Here is a 21,511-nt window from a genome sequence, read left to right as displayed (position 1 = left end):
TCTAGAGGGACTTGTTCTGTGCATGCATCTATTTCTGTAGTTAAAGATATGTCGTATGTTAGATTTTTCAGTTGTGTTTTTCTGTTGGCATGATCTGTGCTGCAAGATGGTCTCTGAGCACTGGGAGGATGCACTAGGTCACTACTAGGGCATAATGCACAATGTGAAGGTTGCATCCCCACCTTGCTGCATCCTTCTTCCTGCACTGGAGGATGCCTTCACTCCCTGGGCATCACCTCCTGCAAATCAGCAACACATGCGTGGTGTATTCCTTGAGATGCCCAAGGCAAGGTGAGTGATCCAGATGTCCATGCCATCACCTACAACAGTACGTTGTAGAAAGGAGATGCAAATGTCCCAGTTCTTCAGCCAAGCCTGTTGTCCAGGCTGTCAGTGTTAAGCCATGTTTCAGAAAACCATTGTGAAATCCTTCAGCTTGAGGAAATAGAATCAAGGTAAATCCATTTTCTTGGCATCTGCTTCCACAACGTTTCGCTTGCCATTAAGTGCAGATGCATTCTTCGGCATTGTTCTTGCCATTGGGGAAACATTGTGTTCTCTGGTGTATTCAAATTGACGTTTAATGACTTTGTCCTTCACCTATTAGGATTATTATTTCTGGAAAATCTTTACAGTATGCAAACAGAGGAGTCAGGTGTCTAAATGCAGGTATAGAAGCTACACCTCCTGCTTTGTTAAAACTGATTTACTTATATCCTGTAAGTTGTCCTAGAGTGCACTCGGGAAGACTGTAGGAGTTTTGATACCAGAGTTCTGAACAAGGAAACACACTCTGTGTTTCAGTGCATGTACACATCTATGTGTCTATAGCTTACACAAGTTTAAAGGAAATCAATTAGCAGTTGACTATTGCAGAGCATTGCCGGTAGCATCTAGAAGTGTGGCTAGTTTTCTGAGTGTGAGCAAGTCTTGAATTTTCCAGTACATCTTGAGGTCAAAATTACTGGGAAAGGAGGAAGTTCTGAATATTGTCCTGAATTCAGCAGCAGCAGTCATTTTTCTCCCTTTTAGTAGCTGGTGCAGTGCTGTGGTTTTGACTTTCAGCCTGGGAACAGCACTGATAACACCAATGTTTTTAGTTGCTGCTCAGTAATGTTTACTCTGACCAAGGACATTTGAGTCTCATGCTCTGCCAGGGAGGAGGGGAAGCTGGGAGGAAGTAGAGACAGGACACCTGACCCAAACTAACCAAAGAGGTATTCCATGCCATAGCACGTAATGCCCAGTATAGAAACTGGGGGCAGTTACCTGGAAGGGCTAGATCTCTGCTCAGGTCAGGCTGGGTATCGGTCAGTGGGTGGTGAGCGGTTGCATTCTCTTCCCTTGTTATTTCCCTTATCATTATTATTATTGATGGCAGCAGCAGTGGTTTGTGTTATACCTTAGTTACTGGACTGCTCTTATCTCAACCCGTGGGAGTTACATTCTTTCAGTTCTCCTCCATATCCCTCCAGGACCAGGGCGGGGAAAGAAGGGAGCGGGGAAGGCTTATCCCTTCTATGAGGGTTGGGGAGGGAGGCATAGTTACTGGGGGCAATTTGTGGTGCTTTTTTCCTTCTCGGTCCTTGCTAGCTATAGAAGGGTCAGGTGAAACCATCCAAGGTGCCTAAGGGCAAAGACACTGATCTGAACAAACTGATAGAAGTTTAAAGCATGTGAAATGACACCAATTTGACCATTCTTTCTTAGCAGCAGAGTATGCTTTTTATTTTATTCAAACATTGGCTCCCTATTCCTTCTCTTACTGGAAAACATCAAATTATTAAAAGTAGTATGTGAGTGTTACATGCATTTTGTAGCACTTCAGGTCATAGAGGTTGCCACTAAGTCTAGTGTTTAATTTTAAATGTAGGCCTGTTGATGTCTGAGCTGCTGCCACTGGAGCTTTATGTGTCAAAGTTGTGCTACATGTGTGATGTCAGCTCTGCCTGTGAGCACAAGCTCCATTTTCCATCCTTTTAACTCGTGTTAAAGGAGACAGCAGCACCTTCGCAGCTGGCATCTCATTTCATCAAAGCAGAGATAAAATTTTTATTCAAAAAAAACTCTCACTTCAAAATCATTAAGTTTTTGTGGCAAATATTGAGGGATATTTACATAAAAATCACTCCTTTCACCTTTGGAAAAGGCTGATTTTTATTTTTAGGGTTTTTTTTTAATGCTTTCTAAACATAGTTTGTTTGAAGTTTTATAAGCCAGTTCTTTGTTTTCACGCACAGTCTGATGAGCTGCTTCTGGAACCGAAGACATTGAAGCAGTATTAAATCAGTTTTTGGTTCCTCTTTTGAGGATATCCTGAGCATGTTTTTGCTACAGAACAGCTTCCCTTCCCTCTTGTAATTCTTTGGCTTCTCATCTCCATTGATAACTTTATCTTGCACTTACAAATTAGTAGTAAAAGTACAATTCTGTTATCTTGGTGGCAAGGGCTTTTTAAATTGTTCACTATTGGTTTAAGAATCACTATTTTTTTTAAGTTTGTTTTAGAAGTTGGGGTTTTTGTTCAATAACTTTCCATTCTAATCAAATGTCCAAAAAAAGTGATAGTCAAAGGGAAGTTTTATTTACTCTTTCTGATGACAAATATGGCTTGACAGAGCTGACTTCTCTCCTACTGAAAATCTATCCTATAGAAGCACTTTTATCTCTTGGTTACTAGTTGCATGGCAAAAACATCTCAGCCGGATCTATCCTATTCTTGGACACCATTTTCTCTCCTCTGCAATCGACTTTGTTTGTCGTGGAACCAACATTCTTTTTATCACCCAAGGTCTGATCTTCAAGCTTTCACCTTCAAAAGCACAGTCATCCTTAGGCAGACTGGTAGCTCAGAATGATTTATAACTGAAGAAAACTTTTAAGTTCCTATAAACAATTGAAAAGCAGTGTTTTCTGCCTTTTCTTAGTTATACTGCTGTTGGTTTGCTTGCTTCCACTTAGGCATCTCTTGAGTCTTCCATTCTGTATCAGTGACATGCAGCCAGGTTCTGACTGGCCTGATAAGAAGCCTAAGATTGTAATGCAAAGCCCAGGAAAAATGATTCACAAGTGTTTCTCAGGCCAGTGGTCAGTATCAGCACGGGGTTGCATGTGAAGTGCAGACAGGCACATTCAAGGGGGCTCTGTAGAGAACATGCTTAATTTGCACAGCAACAAGTGTGTACATCACTTTTGCCAGACATGAGTTTTATAACTGTCCACAGCCATCAGTGACATGTTGGGAGATCGCTGGGTGATTCAATTCCAGCAGCTTCATGAGAGGAAGCTGAACAAATGACAGTGGAGATGCTTTCATTTGGAGGAGTACCAAATGATCCTACGCTTTCAGCCCCTAGACATGGGATATCTACTCTGTGACCTTCAGAGAGCGAAAGACGTCCTTTTTTCTCAGCAAGACAGCTTTGATAGTGATCATAAACCCCCAAGAAATGCTGTGTGCTTGTAATTTAAAGAAGAAACACAGAAATGTAGAAATTTATTTGCTGAAACAAAGTTTGCGATAGCAAATTCAACATCCATTTTCTCCCTCACATCCAGGATGCAGTTGGAGTACTATTGTCTTTCTTTGTTGGAGTTCTTTTGGCATAAATTTACTTTCTTTTTTTAAAATTGGTAACATGTCAGATTTAAATCTTTTTTTTTTTTCTTCACTTCAGGGAGCTGTCTGCTAGCAACAAGCACAGCGACATACTGTTGTTATCAGCTTACATTATGGTAACACAGAGAGGTCCAAACCAGAGATCACAGCCCAAGTCTATGGGGGTATGTAAACGTGCGGTGAAGTGCTAACAGCTACTCAGAACTTGCTCCAGTGAGTCTTTTAAGCCTGTGAGTAATTTGCACTGTGCAATGGTCTTGCAGATTCCCACACTGGTTCCAACAGCAGCAAGGGAAATACCCATTAACAAGGAAGAGGTAAGATGTAAGGTTTGAAGGACCATCAGATCATTGAATCATAGAATAGTTAAGGTTGGAAAGGACCTTAAGATCATCTAGTTCCAACACACCCATGGGCAGGGATACCTCACACTAAACTATGCCACTGAAGGCTCTGTCCTTCGACCTGCTGGTCACGCTCCATTTGATGCAGCCCAGGATACGGTTGGCTTTCTGGGCTGCAAGCGCACACTGAAGCCAGCTCATGTTCATTTCGCATTGACCAACACCCCCAAGTCCTTCTCCGCAGGGCTGCTCTGAATCTCTTCTCTGCCCAACCTGTAGCTGTGCCTGGGATTGCTCCGACCCAGCTGTAGGACCTTGCACTTGTCATGGTTAAACTTCATGAGGTTGGCATCAGCCCACCTTACAAGTATGTAGAGGTCCCTCTGGATGGCATTCCTTCCCTCCAGGGTATCAACCGAACCACGCAGCTTGGTGTCATTGGCAAACTTGCTGAGGGCACACTCAATCCCACTGTCCATGTCAGCGACAAAGATGCTGAACAAGACCGGTCCCAACACCGAACCCTGAGGGACCCCACTTGTTACTGGTCTCCAGCTGGACATTGAGCCATTGACCACAACTCTTTGTGCATGGCCATCCAGCCAGTTCTTTATCCACCGAGTGGTCCATCCATCAAATTGATGTCTCTCCAATTTAGAGACAAGGATGTCGTGTGGGACAGTGTCAAACGCTTTACACAAGTTGAGGTAGATGACATCAACTGCTCTACCTTTGTCCTTCAGTTCTGTAGCCCCATCATAGAAGGCCACCAAATTGGTCAGGCAGGATTTCCCCTTAGTGAAGCCATGCTGGCTGTCACCAAGCACCTTGTTGTTTTTCATGTGCCTTAGCATGCCTTCCAGGAGAATCTGCTCCATGATTTTGCCAGGCACAGAGGTGAGACTGACTGGTCTGTAATTCCCTGGGTCATCCATTTTCCCCTTCTTGAAAATGGAGGGTTTATTTCCCTTTTTCCAGTCATCGGGAACTTCACCTGACTGCCATGATTTTTCAAATATGATGGACAGTGGCTTAGCAACTTCATTCTCCAGCTCCTTACGGATGGATTTCATCAGGTCCCATGGACTTGTGTACGTTCAGGTTCTTAAGATGGTCTCAAACCAGATCCTCTCCTACAGGGGGCGCAAGGTCTTCATTCTCACAGTCCCTGCATCCGCCTTCCAAAACTCGGGAGGTGTGGTCAGAGCATTTGCCAGTGAGGATTGTGGCTAAGAAGTCACTAAGAACCTCAGCCTTCTCCAAATCCTGTGTAGCCAGTTCTTTTGATAGCTTCCAGAGGGGGCCTATGTTGTCCCTAATCTTTTTTTTTATTTGCTACGTACCTGTAGAATCCCTCCCTGTTATCCTTAACATCCCTAGCCAAGTTTAATTCTAACTGGGCTTTAGCTTTCCTAACCTGGTCCCTAGCTTCCTGGACAACATCCCTGTGTTCTTCCCAGGCCACCTGTCCTTTTATAAGCCTCTTTTTTCCCCTCTAAGTTTCCTCAGCAACTTCTTATTCATCCATGGAGGTCTCCTGGCCCCGCTGCTGCACTTCCTTTTAATTGGGATGCAACACTCCTGAGCTTGTAGCAGGTGATCCTTGAATCAACCAGCAGTCTTGGCCCCCCCTGCCATCTAGGGCTCTATCCCATGGAACCTTACTAAGCAGGTTGCTGAAGAGGCCAAAGTGCTCTTTTGAAGTCCAGGGCAGTGAGCTTGCTGTACGCTCTTCTCACTGTCCTGAGGATCTCAAACTTGACCATCTCATGATAGCTACAGATCAGATGCCTTCCTTGGTGGACCTCAGCCTAAAGCATCTGATAATCTTGAACCCTGTCCTCGCATTGTACAGCTCTCACAGAGAGCTTCATGCAGGTGTTGTTCATATGGATGATTCTATTTCGGCCTATGCAACTGGGCCTCAATAAATTGGATTAGAGAGTGGAAAGTCAGAGAGCAGGTTCGGGTCTCTACTGAGCAGAAACCCAAAGAGGGGCAGAGACACAGGAACAAACATCTTTTGTGCCTTTTGTTCAGTTGATTTTATTTTTTTTTTGTTGATCTCACAACTACAAGGCATTCAGGGTCTCCCCTTTCCAGTTACGTGACACCACTATTTTGGACCATTTGAACATTTGTTTTTCCCAGCAGTGACCCTGTACTAGGAATGAACATCTTTGGCTGTTTGCAGTAGTATAGAAAAAGAAAACAAACATCAGTGGCTTTTACTAGCCTGTGCAGCAGACCAAGATCCATATTTGCTCTTGGAGAGTCCTGTTCCTGTAGAGCACTGGTCTGATGGACTTGGCTCCTTGAGAATGTGTACTGATGTCTGTGGAGAGCAGCAGCAGAAGATCTCCATCCTCATTTTAATGAAAAGATGTGTAGATGCAGCATTAGGGACATGGTTTAGTGGTGGACTTGACAGCGCTAGGTTAATGGTTGGATTCAATGATCTTAAAGGTATTTTCCAACCTAAACAATTCTGTGATTCTGTGAAGGTGATAAGCTGATGTAGAAATACTTTGGTGGGCAGAAAGCCAACACTGTGCCACACAACTCCCTGTTGCATTCAGCCCTGCAGGGTTTTTGGTCATGTTGTGTGTGAGGGGGTTTTGCACTTACGGGTTGTGAGAGGGCAAACAAGGGGGGAAATGTTTTCTCCCTCCTTGAGCACCTGTGAAGGAGCTAAGCAAATGCTGGTTGTGGATTTGCAGATCATCACAGACTGTGACAATAAAAAGAACCATGAAATTAGATCATTCTAAGAAGTCCTGGGTTAAGAAATCCCCTGGTACACTGGGACTCAATAAAACCCCACTAAGCCAATAATCTGTGCACTAAGAACTCTGGTTATGCAAAGGAACTAAAACATTCTGTTTTTCTCAGTGAGTCAGAGGAAGTGATAGCTTGGGTTATGTAATGGCATGATAAAGAGTGCTTGCTCTTCAGTAGCCCTTACAGTCTAACTTGATTTACAGATCTGATCTCTGTTGATGACAGTAGAAAGACTGTAATGATGCCAATGACTGTGTCTGAGATAGTCTCAGTTGTGTCTTTATCCAAGTCCACAGAAAGGAAATAATAAAAACAGATAATCATATTAAAGTAATGGTTTCAGATGACACTCACATGAAATAAGGTTATTCAGAGTTAAACTGCTAGTTTGTCTTCTTCATTCTCATGTTCATATTGCAGGAGTCCTGGATGAGAGTATGAATTTATGTAACATGCATGCTGAAGTGTCTAGCTATGATGTGCGGAGCTGGGAACGAGCACTAATGACAATAATAGTATTAGAGCAGCATCTACAGAGGCAATTGTGACACAGGGCCCTGTTGCCCCTATCCAAAAGGGCTTATTATGCAAGTGAAAAACAGGCAAGACCTTACTTCCTGGTTCCCTCCTCCTTTACAGCTTTTATTGTCTTGGGTCCTTTGTAATCTGTGTTTTACCATCTCTGCTTGAGTTTTATTTCGTATTGAAAGGGCGGCTTCATACAGATAGCTTTGTGTTGAAGATGTACTCTACATCTGGTTTAGAATTTCTCAGGCCTTAAGTATGACTTACCCAAAACTGACTCCCCTGGCAGGTGAGGGAAAATGCGCCCCTGGGAGCATTTTGCCCTGACACATGCACTATCTTGTAGGTATTGAGCGTTTTGTGTTAAAGCAGATGTGAAATAAGTTGTCAAAATTAAGTGGCTAAAGAACAGCAGCTTAAAATAATTTCTCTTCCTGTTGGACTGCCTCTGAATTTCAGCTTAAAGCACTACACAGAGTCTTTGGTTATTTCCACCCCCCTTTCCCTCTACTGCAGCTGAGTGAAAGCTGATTCCCTGCCTTGCTACTGTCTCCTGAATGCATGAAAGGATATGTGCATACTCCTGGGCTTCACTGGTGAATAATGTAGAACTCCTTGGGCTTTCAACTGTTTTAGGTAGGTCCTGCTAAACAGCAAAGTAGTAAAAGAGTAATAAACTCTTTTACTTGCAAAGTCATCTCTACTTCAACTGTGTATTAGCCAGTGTGGTAAAGATATTCATCGAGGTTCTTTATCATGGACTTTGCAATTCTAAGCGTTCAAAGGAACTGACGGAATTACACTGGGACATTTTTAGGTGTAGCAGCAAAGGCGTGACCTTGCAGGGCAAGTGATTTTCGGTTTTGCCATGCAAGTGTGCTGAGCAACTCTTTCATAGGCAGATAGAAGGTTCTTTTGTTTTTCAGACTGTTCCTAAAGGTGCTGATGATCTTAAGGAGGGCTAAGCCATTCCTGCAAAGGGTTTTAGGAAGTATTTGTTTTTTGCAAGTTTCTCTCTTTTGTGATTTAGGCTCATTCTATTCTCACGAAGTAATTCTATGGAACTTTAGAAGCAGCTATGCTTTAGAAGCAACTGCAGTAACTAAGCATTTAAAATATGCCATGAGAGCTTCAAGCTTAAGACAGACACAGCTCTCCACTGACTTTAAACAGAGCTGTTTTCTGAATGCCCTCACAGAACTAGGTAGAAAACCACTTCTAAGAATTAATGGGAATCAGGTGGTTTATTCCATTTGAAAACTTCAACAATCCTAGCATACATTACAGTATTCTTTGAGGAATACACTTGGTGTAAGAAAGTCTGAATTATCCAAATTCAGTTTTCTGAAACTCCCTATTATTCATACTCCTTATTATCTATCAATTACATTCAAAATTACCTTCATTACCTGAAACCTTGATTATCCAAACATATTCATTGTCCCTGGTGATACTCTGATAATTGATCTGTACTGCTTTGCTCCAGCAGATGCTTCACTGGTTATGAAGTGAAGGCACTGTTGGTCTGGCATGTGCTACCACAAGCTTGTCTTTCTCTGTGCTGCTCAGCATAGACTTAGTGCAGAGTTATAAAGATTATGAGTAAAGCTCTGAATAATCTACCATTGATACCATGTAGTTGGAGCAAGTGAATCCGATAGCAGCTTCTCTAGCATCATGTCTGAGAGAACCTTCTTTGGGGTAACTTAATTCTGGAGAAAATATAGAAGAGGATGGGAGGAGTGAAACTTCCTAAAGTATTTCACTGCCATAAAGCCCCAGCTTTTCTCAGTGCATTATGACAGTTGCAGATGAAGTCCTTCATACCGGGACTTATACATTTCTAATCTGGCCACTGGTTATTGCTTTTGGGCCTTTGTTGTGGTTTAAGTCCAGTCAGTAATTCAGAAAGACTATGCAGCCGTTTGCTCACTCCCTCCCCCTTTCCTCCCCCCCTCCCCCACCCCAAGGGATGAGGAGGAGAACTGAAAGAATGTAACTCCCATGGGTTGAGATAAGAACAGTTCAGTAACTAAGGTATAACACAAATCACTGCTGCTGCCACCAATAATAATAATGATAAGGGAAATAACAAGGGAAGAGAATGCAACCGCTCACCACCCGCCAACCGATACCCAGCCTGACCTGAGCAGTGATCTAACCCTTTTGGGTAACTGCCCCCAGTTTATGTAGTAGGCATGATGTGCTGTGGTATGGAATACCCCTTTGGCTAGTTTAGGTTAGGTGTCCTGTCTCTGCTTCCTCCCAGCTTCCCCTCCTCCCTAGCAGAGCATGAGACACCGGAAGTCCTTGGTTAGAGTAAATGTTACTGAGCAGCAACTAAAAACATTGGTGTAATCAGCGCTGTTCCCAGGCTGAAAGTCAGAAACACAGCACTGCACCAGCTACTAAAAGGGAGAAAAATGACTGCTACTGCTGAACCCACGACAGCCTTCCAACATCAAAAGCTTAATGTGATTCTAGAATGTGATCATGATTCCTGTTACAAATGTAGTTTTAGGTCTGCAGAAATTTCCACCAAATGGAACTTGATCAGAGGCATGTTTCTGAGCCACAAACTCTCCTATGGCTGTTCTCACGGTGGTTCCACTTAAGCACCTGCTATTGCCCATGGCTGCCCCTGAGGTCAGTAACTAGCAGAAAATGATGAATCCTACAGTAAAATACCACTTGCTACAAGGAACTGAGGTTTTAGTTGACCTACTTGACATACCCTAAAGGCATTTAAAGAGAATATCAAATATCCGAAAGGCTTGTTTGAAATGAAAAGTGTACAGTTCTGAATCTCACGTTTCCCTGCTGTGGCCCTCTGTCTTGTGGAGTCATTGTACTCTGAGTAGCAGTACTTTGTACTTTTGTGTGCTATATAGCATGATTTAAACGTTAAGACATATCTATATTTACATTAGATGTAAAATACTATTTATTGTTCATTTATTGGAACTTTTGCACCTTTCATTGACATGAATAATTATTTTAAGTAGCTTCAGTGGGATGAGAAGATGAGGTAGAGTTAAAAATTCCACTGTATAAAAGTTGCGGTGTGGTCTTAAACCAGTGCAGTAATAGTGCAGAGGGATCTATGTCAAAGATTTATACTGATTGCTCTTGGTTCTGCTGGAATCACTAATTCTCTGGTTTATTGCATAAATCTGGTCTTCTGTGTTAGTGTAAACATGCACTAAGCTGCCTTATCAGGATCAACTGTGCTTAGATAACTTGTCTTAATGAGTTTTTTATTAATGCTAAGTTGTGGCATAGCAGGATAAAAAAATTGTGTGGTTTTGATAGTCTGAAGGAATTTTTAAGTTTTTCTTGTAATCTTACTGCATTGTCATTGGTTCTTCATCATCTTTATCATTCACAGCTAAGTTTTCTCCCAGACCAGCAAATTCCATGATGTACTATGTCCTGTACTGTACCAAAGCAGCTTTCTAAAATATATTTAAATCAAGTTGTACATGTAAAACCCACTAAAGAGTGCTTCTCCACCAGTTCCTATTATGAATGCTCACTCTTAATGCAAATAGCCTCTATGGATTTCCTTCCAAAAGTGAGTCACTCCCTCTTATTGAATAAAGTTTGTCCTAGGGGAGAAGCGTCAGTTCTTGAGCTACTGCAGTTTCATGTACATGCTAATTCAGTGGGTTTAGTGAGGACTGAATTGATGTCTTGACGTATTGGTGTCGTAATGAATCAGAATAAGTATTTGATTCCTTTTTAAAGGCTTTTTCGTGCCTTGTTTCTGTACATACATGCTCTATTTCAGATGTTCTTGCTTCCTTCGTAATTCCTTTTATAGGCAGTGTCTGTCTGACCATTATTGTTTTCTTCACATGGAGAAATTGCTCCCATAGCCTTCAAAATGTGAAGAATTGTTCAAGGGCAGAAAAAAAGCTCAATGACTGGCAGTTGTTTTTCAGTTATATTAATTTTATTCGTCATGCAGTCTCCTGTGTGTTTTTCTGAGCTGTGGGACTTCTTTCTTTTAGCAGTTAGAGCTTTTGAACAAAGAAAACTTCTGCTTAGATGCAATGATGAAGTTAATACCCCTGCCTGTGCTCCTCTGTTGAATCTGGGGACAACACTGTGTTGAGTTTTAATACCTGAAGCTTCATCTGACTGATTCTCTCTGCTTGGGGCACTTGATGCAAATTCATGTAAAATAGAGTATAAGAAAAGAATAATCTCTCAGCCAGCTTCCCACAGCACATTATTTCTGCATTCCTGTCATGTGCAGAAGGGGTCTTTCATACAGACACATGAGTTAGTTAGAAATAATCATTTATTACAGTCTTCTGCAGCTGGCTTTTCTGGCCTCTGAGCTCCCAGCAGCCGCATCAAGGTGTCTTCCCACCTCACTGAGGGCTGAACTGGCGGCTGAGCAGCCTCATGCTCAAGGAACGCCATCTCTATGTGTCTTTCGAATGCTTTCTGCTGTTAGATGGTGGCAGAGTCTATGGTGCTACAGTCTGTATTAATCCTGAAATGAGCAAAGCCCTCCTCATCTCCAAGACAGGAGTTGCTCTGTAAATGATAGGGGTGTTTTCAGCTGGGAGGGAGAGACTTTAAATTATTCACTCAAGCTTATGAAATGTGTGAAGTAATGCTAAGTCTCCATAGGTACTGTAGTTTGAGCCACATTAGGAAAAAAGTCAGTTTTGATAATTTTCCCAAGCTGTTGTAAGAGACTTCTAAAAAGTCTCCTGAATAGGAGCAGTATTTCCATCCCAGTGTGAGCCATGGATTCCTGACCATGTTACACATTGAAACTAAATCATTTTCCTACGTTAAAACCTTTTGTAACAAATAGCTTAGAAAATTAACACTATTGATTAAACCCAAGAGCTTCATAAAGAAGCAATTACTTTTTCACTTTAAGATGTTCTGCCTTTTTCCCCTTGTATTTTGTTCTTTTTAAGGCCTCACATATTAAGAAAGCATGTAAATTTTAAGATTTTTAAGTGAGTCCTCGAAAAGACAAAAAAAGCCCTCCCTATCCCTATTGTTAGAATGTCATTACCTGGAAAGCCTTTAATTTTTTTCCTTTATAAAGCTTTGAATTGTTCTGTTTGAAGTTCAGATTCAGGAATAAAACAAAAGTCAAAACAGAAAGTTTGACTATATAGCAAATTAATGGGCTTAACCAGGAAAAAGCTGTGTTTGGTTCTACTGCTTGTCACATGAAAGGAATTCTAACATCTTGGGGAGTTCTTTCTTTTTTGTTTTCTTTCTTTTTTTAACACACAACCCCCCTCCCCAAAAGGCCGTTTTCCCAACATTTCAGAACTACAGAACATGTATACCTTGATGTTGTGTGTGAAAATTTATAATGGGCACTTTGTGGGGTTGATCAGAATCCCATTAAAGGGAGCACAGAGCCTGTCTTAGATCTTAAATAGAGAATTACAGTAATTTAGGCTTCAAAGTCAAAATTCAGATAAAGCAAATAAAAATTGCTACTGTACCTTTGAATTTCAGCCTCCACTCTGTGTTTTAGTGGAAGGAAGATTGCATTTGAAGTGGTCAGCATGCAGATGTTGGCCATATGTTTTGCTCTTTCTCCTCTCTGATCAACTTAAAATCATTATGCGCTTAACAAATGCTCACTTCTTGGTAGTGCCCCATAATTTCCAGTGTGAGCATATCCTTCAATACTTATTTCCTTGAGAATTTGAACCTGTGCTTGGCACAACTGTGTAGAGGTTTGAAAGTGCCCACTGGAGAAGCACATTGCAGTAACTGCATTGGAATGTCAGTCTCACAGGGCTCCAGTTGTTATGATCAAAAAAGGCAATGAAAGAGTAAAAGAGATTTACATTAATGTGTGCAGCCTTGACTGTTGAGGGCTACAGCTGGCACATGTGTTTCAGCATCCTTGATCTGCTGATGTGGAGAAACTTGCTGAACCATTCTTTCTTGGCTGTGAGTATGGACTTTTCCAATCTTAATGGACCAACAGGCAGAGGCTGTTAATTTGAATTATGGAGGAGGCTCACGGGCTTCAGTGCGTTAAACAGCCCTCCCAAGGTTGTGCAGGGAGGGGTCTGCTGTACCTGATATATAAGAGTAAGTGATTTTGTTGAAATCATAGGTTATCCTTTAGGTTTTAGGCCAGCTTGAGGATATTGAGTCTGACCGAGTGTTGCTTTACTGCTACTTTATGGTTATGCGCTTCCACTAATATACCTGGAGTTTTAGTCTACTATCTACTGGTAGCCTTTGGAAAATACTGACGTTCATAATTGTTTAATGAATCTTTAATGGAGCTTTTAGCGTGTGTGAGGGTATGCATGTTGATTTGTGTATGCATATGTAGGTATTAGGAAAATAACTAAGGCTGTTGAGAGACTCCTGCAAGATCCAGAGAGGGGAATATATGATCACAGATTATAATAAGATGTAAAGGTTTTCCAGTCCTTAAAATTGACATATTAAATTGCATATACTCTAATGATGTGAACTGACTCAGAGAATTTGAAGGAAATAACATCTGTGCACATCAAAGCTTAAAAATAGAAACTTCATCAGTCAGTAGCAGTTCAGACTGAATAAAGAAATAATGACGTTATTAATTATGGTGGTTAGAGAAAGGAAACATAAAGTTCAAACTTTCTGAAGACAGAATGCTGTCTTCACTCATACAGTATGTCTGCTGGGTATCAGCCCCTTGTTCTGCTAAGCCACTCTGTAAAGGTGGGGGCCATTGTCCAAACATCGACACCTACTGCTATTTCAGGTAGCCTAAGATGGCTGAGGCTTCCCACCTGGCTGACAGATAGGACAAAAGGCATATGGGAGACTGCTGCCCTTCTTGGAGTGGCAGCTGTATGCCCTGAGGCATCTCAGATGGCAGTAGCTGCTTCTGTCTCAGGAGTAACTGCACATAGACGTAAGTACAGACTCACTTCACTTGCACCTTTAATACAGTCACCTGAAGCACATCAGTAGTAGTTCATAGCAGTGTTTGCAGTGGGTAGTTGCAGAAAGCAATGAACAGTTTATCTAATTTTAAACTTGGGAAGAATTTTGAGGTGAATTGAGCACTTATCCAGATTGAAATCTGACCAGGATACAAAGTTAAAAACTATCCTACTGTTAAAAACTGTAGTCATAAACTATGATTCAAAGTTGCAGTGGATGGTTGTTTTCCTAATGACCTCAGATCCATTCATTCATTTTAACATTTGCCTTTTTATGTATTCATAGTTAAATATAACTTGAATGTTGTCCTAATTACATTCTTATGTTAATTTAGCTCTGATTCAGAATTTCTGTCACTATTCTTTGTAGAATTATTTTGAAATGATGTAAAGTTCAGTAAAGATGCTCCAATGTGTGATTGTGCCTTTGAATTATTTATCACCATTGAAAGACAGAAATATGGTTAAAATCTAGTTTGAGTTGTAAATGAGTCTTGGTAATGTAAGGAGGAAGTGAAAATCCTTTTTGCAGAGCAACGTGGTTTATGGGCGCATCATTTGATATTGTGGGAGTGCTTTGCAGCCCCACATAAGCGCCTCGTGGCTTAATAGGAAAACATCCACTGCACCAACTGCAAATGCTGTCTAAGCAGATAAGACAGATAAAATGTGATAGAAGAGAAAGAAAGGTACAGAGACAACTTGCTCAGATGACAGAGCAGATTAGTGACAGAATTAAGAAGAGAAAACAGATGTCCTGTCTTGGTCACAACCAGCACACTCTCCCTCTGCTCTGTGCTATGGAAAAAAAAGCTCTCCCAAGCAGCATTTAGCCCATGTTTTTCACAATGCATCACAGTGGCAAGTAGTGCAGTGTTAACAGAAGGGTGAAGAATCCATGATTAATGCAAAAACTCATACTTGTGGCTGTGGCCCTGAGCTAGATAGAGAGCAAGCAATTGCTTGGCAAGGCATGTGCGAGACTGAGAGGGTGAGAAACTGCTGGGAAAAAATTCTGATGGAGAAAAGGAAACTTGTCTTAATGTAACCAGCAGTTTTGCTTAGAGGTAAGTGAAGGGAAATTCTTCATTCATAAATGGTTCATTGACCCATGATAATAAAGCAGTGCTGCAGAAGAAGGATAATTATCTACTTAAGTATTAGATGCCCTAAGGGTAAAAGCTTCCCTTCTCTCCTTTTGAAAAATGAACTCGGATTAAGCGAATGTCCTTTTTCCTGTTTTAGTATTGACATGGATTTCCTTTTTATGAGTAAAATTAATTAGTTTTCTTTTCCTTTATTCCTGGTATGGAAATCAGGTCTGCCAAGCAAGTTTCCAGCTCTTCCCTTGGGCCCTAAGTTGAGCCAATAGCATCCTTTATGGAGGTGCTTTGTATAGTGTGCTGGGAAGGCACAAATGAATTACAGGAGATTTATTATGCCCAATAGCTTGCCAAGAGGCACAGTATTTTAGAACTAAACCCCACAAAACTAGGCTTTTTGTCCCCATCCAGGATTGGTTTATTTCCAATTACCTGCTTTCTAAATACATAATTCTCCTTTCTTAAACTTTAATACCGTAAATTGTAACAAGAAGAAAAGAATACTGATGACATAGCTGATGGGGGCAAAAGGGGGCAGATTTTCAATGCAGATTAACACCCACATCCAGGGGGCCAGTCTTGTCCTGTTTTGCTGGGAGCTTGCTCAAAATATCTGCTCCGGCTTTAGCAAATACCCATTACAGTCTTGTCTGTCCTCATCTGGACTCTGGAAAATGATCGAAACCTACCCTACTTCTTCACTTCCAGAAGATGTCTGGGTTTCTCTCCAATTGTAATTATAAATGCAATGCCTACAATAAACTAAGTGAAGGTAAACATGTTATCTCTCTGTTTATGGAAATAAATCATAGAATGGTTTAGGTTGGAAAGAACCTTAAGATCATCCAGTTCTGACACCATCTCTTGAATGTATTAATCTTTATTCCAAATGTGAGTCTTGAAAATCAGGTTGATGTAACCTTTGTGTGAACCTGTTAACTACAGAGCACCTGCGAGTTACCTTTCCTGGAGTATAGAAAATGTTCCTGAATAATTGAAGGCGTCAAGATGCAATAAAAATAAAGATGACTAATACAATGGCATGGGACTTAATTTTCTTGAGTTAGTCCTTTGAACACCTGCCTTAATACTGAAAAAAATAAGTTGTTAATTTTCATAGCCCTTGCTCATGAAAGTTCAAGTGGTGTTAAAGGTGATTTTAAAGTCTTTATACTGCAAACACAATACTGTATGTCAGAAAAAATAGTCCTGTCTGAGGGGAATTGAAATAAGAATCAAGTCCCAGGTCCCTGCCTTTTAGATTTGTGCAACTGAAACTCTGCTATTCTGGACCTTATTGATAATGTTACAAAATCAACTTTCAAGTGAGGAATCACGGCAGTTATTAATTTCTGTGAGCACAACAGATCAGATATAGTGAATAGTGTCTGTGTACTTCTATTGTGTACTTTGTAGCTCCATTTCACTGACTTGTGAAGTACAGTCACCAAGCTAGAATAAAACCAAAGTGTATTTATAGTGTTGTGAACACTGTGCTTAAAAGGGAATAATCTTAATTATCTTTATGTATTTCTAAGGACATAATATTTTTAACAGGTGAATGTTCCCTCTGAATGGGATGTAGAATTAAGAAATCTGCTATTGTAAACTTATGGTCAGCTTTTCACATTTAGGTACCTAAAATTAGAGGTGCAAGATCAAGATTCTCAAAAGTACATACCACATATGTGGAAAAGAATTGTAAAACTGCTGTCTCAGATCATACAAGCAGACCCATCATAAATTCCTTTGGCTTTCCTCCATTTTTAATCACAAAAGGAAATGTCTCAAACTTTCAGAGGTGTTAAATATGAGCATCTCCCTATCAAAGTGGAGTCTGAAAACTTTGATTTCCTTAAGATGTTTCACTCTTAACACATCACACGATCATGGGATGGTTTGGGTTGGGAGGGACCTTAAAGATCATGTAGTTCCCACCCCCCTGCCAAGAGCAATGACACCTGCTGGAGCTTAATTTAGTCCTTTTGCCCGTATCTGAGGGATTTGAGGAATCTTCTGAACAAAGCATCTGAGTATCATATGATTCTCTGTATTTAGCTGTGTGCTGTGGTTGCTGTAGCTATAATCCTTGGAGAAGAGTTTAGGCAATTCAAAGGTCATCAGAAGTGGGTATGGGCTGGGGATTGCGACACTTCATTCTGGATCACTCAAACTTGCATCTGTGCCTTGACAATAACACCTTCAGATGTCCTTGTTTGTCCTCTGCGGCCGGTGGAGCGTTTCCGTGACTTGTGTCCTGAGGAAGTGGCGGATTTATTTTGTGTGGCACAAAGGGTTGGCAATGTGGTGGAGAAACACTTCTGCGGCACCTCACTCACCATTTCAGTTCAGGTTTGTAAACCGGATAACTAAAAGAGGTTTAATGGTTTGTTTTACCAAGCTTTCAACCTTCTTCCCTAGCCCAATGACAAAAGGACATTCAAACTTCAGGGGGCAATAAATGCAAAATAATAATGATAAAAAAGCAGCACAATGACTGCATTGCAGTCTGCCAGATTTGCCATTGAAAGAAACCTAAAAGACAAACCAGCAAAGTGTGGATAATTAATTAGCTGCAAAACTTTGGAATAAGCCTGCAAATGCTCCCAAATGCAGTGCTTGCTTGTTAGTATTTCAGCAAATACTCTTCCTTCAAAGAAGTCTTTGCAGGATTGACCTAGAGAAGGCAGCCACATCACGCTGTTCAGCAGGTAACCCACTGCTTGTGATAGAAATGGGTAATTCCTGCTCACAGCTATTTATTTGAAGGCAGAGAGATGCAGCCATGTAAATATGTTATCAATTCTGACCTTTCGGTTATTTTTGCTGGGTGCTTTCAGGCCAAAAAAAAAAAGAGCTCTGTTTCAAGAAATCATGAAACTAAGCCTATTTCATTAGAATAAGAATTTAAGCAAGCATTCTTTGATTAAATTCTCACAGGTATGATTTTATATTTACAGGATCAGAAATCTAACTATTCAAAAACATGATCTGAAAGAGTGAAAAATGGCAACTGTTGGTTTTATGATCTTAAGATGTGGTTCTCACTTTGCCATGGCCTGAGATGGAAAGATGTCTTGTCCAAAACCTTTGTGTTGAATGGCGCCCAGGAAAATATGCTAAATTAACATACAGTACAATTCAGTGTAAATTATTATTAAATAAGATTTTCTGTATTCCTGTGTGATCATTGTGACGTCCTCTAACCTGAAACTTCTCTCTTTGCCTACAGGATGGTCCTGAAGCTGGACAGACGGTGAAGGTGAGTGTTTATTATGTAGAATACAAATTAAGAGACAATTATAAGAACTAATAAAAAAATCAAAGCTAGTCATCTGCAGACCATTGCTGTATCATTATTTTATACTTGAGATTAAAAAATCCCAAGGGTACAATAGCTGTAAATAGTTTTTATTGAATTTGCACAGGATAATGTTTACAGGTTTTCCTTCTAGGAAAAAAAATTTCAATCATAAAAACATCTCTAAGCTGCTGGGTGTATTTATGCAAGAAGAGCCTTAGAAAAGAGGCATCTGTTTAAGCCTTTTGTTAGTTTTATGGAGAAAATATTGCCCTTCTATTCATAATCTCTTTGTTTGTCTTTTTATTGCCTAATGAGTTGTAGCTAATTATAGGAACAGACTGAACCACACTATGAAAACATACCTTTTTGTCTAAGCTTTCTCTCTGTATATTCATATCACATTCTTGTTACTGAAGTTCAAATGTAATGGGGCTAGTGAAGCTTAAACACAGATTTTAAGTGTACTTCCGAAAAAAAGATGGGGGTGGAGGGGAAGAGAAGGATTTATGGTTATACTCTCCACTTAAGTAATAACATAGATAACATCTAAGATGACTCTTCAGCCATGTTTCACTGTCTCATACTGCAAATGCATGTGTAGTTAGATTTTATGCCTGAACATTAGATAAAGGCTATTTTCACATTTGGAATCAAAGGAAAGTCAAATATGGCTGTGGGTTAGCACTTTGTGAAATCAAATTAGATGTCTCAAAGAAGCTGTTTGGGTTGATTAAGATAACTAACAAGCAAATGATGGTGTATAGAAACATTTTACTTCTTTCCAGTTTGCTGCATTGACCTTATCTTTCCTACTTCTTTTTGTTGCCTGCCTTGAATATATAGAAGAAAGGTAATGGGGAGAGGGAAAAAGGAATCAGAAAATTCCCAAGCTCTGAGAAGCTGAGGAGTGATGAAGGAATGTAATAGAATTTACTTCAGTACTATGACAAAACAGGTTCCTCCTTGGAGTGCCTTGGGTGGGGTTCACTGGGAATGCCTGTTGATAGGTGAAATATTTATATTTAAATACATTCTGATATAAGTTTTGTCATTAAGACCAGCATGTTTTAAGAAGCAGATCACAGGATTTCTTTTACTAACTTGGACAATTGGTTTTTATGTGTAAGGAAAAGGATACAGGAATGGTTATATTAAACTTTTGAAGACTTCCTAATATGAATAAGCAAAAATAGATGTAAAAATTCACATCCTCTGTGACTGTGAACAGTAACAAATGCTTATGTAGGTCTAAAAAAGGCAAGAGATTCTGTATCATTTTTTATTCTTCCTGGAGACAAAGAGTATTAAGGGTTAATCTGTCTAATATATTGTAAAATGGTAGCCACCCTTCGTGCTTCCTTCTCACACTTCTAATAAGCAGCGAGATGAAAATGACCCGGTCTTACAGCTGAGAGCCCCTAGATTCTGTAATAAAGAGTGTTTATTCATAAATCAGAGATTAACAGTTTGCATTTGTCTTCTTTTCTGCATCATTGGACAACACTAATTTATCATCTTCACTTTGGGATGCTTATCATCTTCACTTTGGAATGCTTGTCATCTAAAAATGCCAACAGTTATTCTCTTCAGAGAACTGAGAGCTTTCAAAACTTGAATTGGGGAAGAAATTACTATGATCAAGATCTTCTTTAAATTGGAAATCAGGTAGATACATAAATAGATGGTTCCATTTAAACTGTTTGAATCAGAAAATTTGAAAACCTACTGTGTTATTTACATATAATTTAGGAACCTTAAATTCAATGTGTCATGTGTTTCTGTGCGTGTTTTCATGTACAACAATGCACAGTAATGCTGTCTTCCTCTAAGGGAACTTTTAATTAAAATTTCTGTAATGGGCTAAACATTAGAAAAACATTCTAATAGTAAAAATAGGAAAGCCTCACAGAAAACATCACTGGGAGTTTGGGGAAACTGTTTCAGTAGTGTAGGCAAGCATATGTCAGGGGCTAATTAGGTGTAGCTGTTCTTGCTTTGAATGGGATCATGTATCAAGTGGCTTCAGGAGTCCTTTCCATGTGTTGTGTAATTCTGGATACCTGTATAGATACAGGCTACTGTGTGTGCTGTGTAGGAAAAGAATTACAGGAAGCAGGGGAATAGTACTGGCTGTTAAACAGGTCAGTGCAAAGTTTTACAACAAAATGGGCAGAACTATCATCTAGCTGAAGACAAAATCTGCCTGAGAAGTTTTACATGAAAAAGGTTAGGAAATTCTTTGTCAACCAGGAATGGAAACCCATGTCCAGGAAAAATCTTAGAGCTCAGCTTGAGCCTCTCTTTGCTATGGAGGCTACGAAAATTCTGTGTGCAATGCATGCGCCACGTCTAAGAGCTTACCCTTCCAGTATGATTTTGGATATTAATCAATGGTGAGACTGTCTGCCCCTGCTACATATTCGTTGTGCTGGTGCGGGCAGGTTTCAGTCAGATTTATCATCTACTGTAGTATCAGGATTCTTTAAAGCCTCTCGGACTAAAACCTGTCTAGTTACCTAATGGGAAGCTGTTTAACACGTAGCTCCATTACTGCTGTGTTCCTTTCCTTGTGGATAACTGTCCTACTTTGAATCTAAGCTAGCAGAGCCTGCAGGACTGCATTGTAGGTAAGGTTATGGTCCCTCCCCCATTATTGCGGTCTGTGTGTTTGCCTTGGATGGGTCCTTGGAAGAAATTATACCTGATCCTCAGCTCACTAATACTTCTGAAGTGTAGATGGGTCTTTGTTTACCCTTTAGCAGCTCGAAATAGACATTTGCTAATGAATTTTGACCCATGTCCTGGGTCTCAGACCATAAAATAATACAATATATTCCTTCATAATATTTTTCATAGCTGTCCTCAGACTGTGTCTATTCCAGCCCTTTCAC

The 21,511-nt window shown here is 40.3% G+C and overlaps 1 protein-coding gene across 1 annotated transcript in view; it reads left to right on the top strand.

Moving 5' to 3' along the window:
- The window catches only part of FHIT (fragile histidine triad diadenosine triphosphatase), a 426,482-nt gene that overhangs the window by 257,453 nt on the left and 147,518 nt on the right, over nt 1-21,511 (top strand). The window contains exons 3-4 of the mRNA XM_062630204.1: nt 17,523-17,668; nt 18,549-18,578. Coding sequence (XP_062486188.1) covers nt 17,523-17,668; nt 18,549-18,578 — 176 coding nt within the window. The remainder of the gene's footprint in view (nt 1-17,522; nt 17,669-18,548; nt 18,579-21,511) is intronic.

The sequence above is a fragment of the Pezoporus occidentalis genome, unplaced genomic scaffold, assembly GCF_034315485.1.
Source record: "Pezoporus occidentalis ecotype Australia unplaced genomic scaffold, CSIRO_AGI_Poc_V1 ctg35, whole genome shotgun sequence".
NCBI classification, from domain to species: domain Eukaryota; kingdom Metazoa; phylum Chordata; class Aves; order Psittaciformes; family Psittacidae; genus Pezoporus; species Pezoporus occidentalis.
This window is presented reverse-complemented; position numbering and strand designations above follow the sequence as displayed.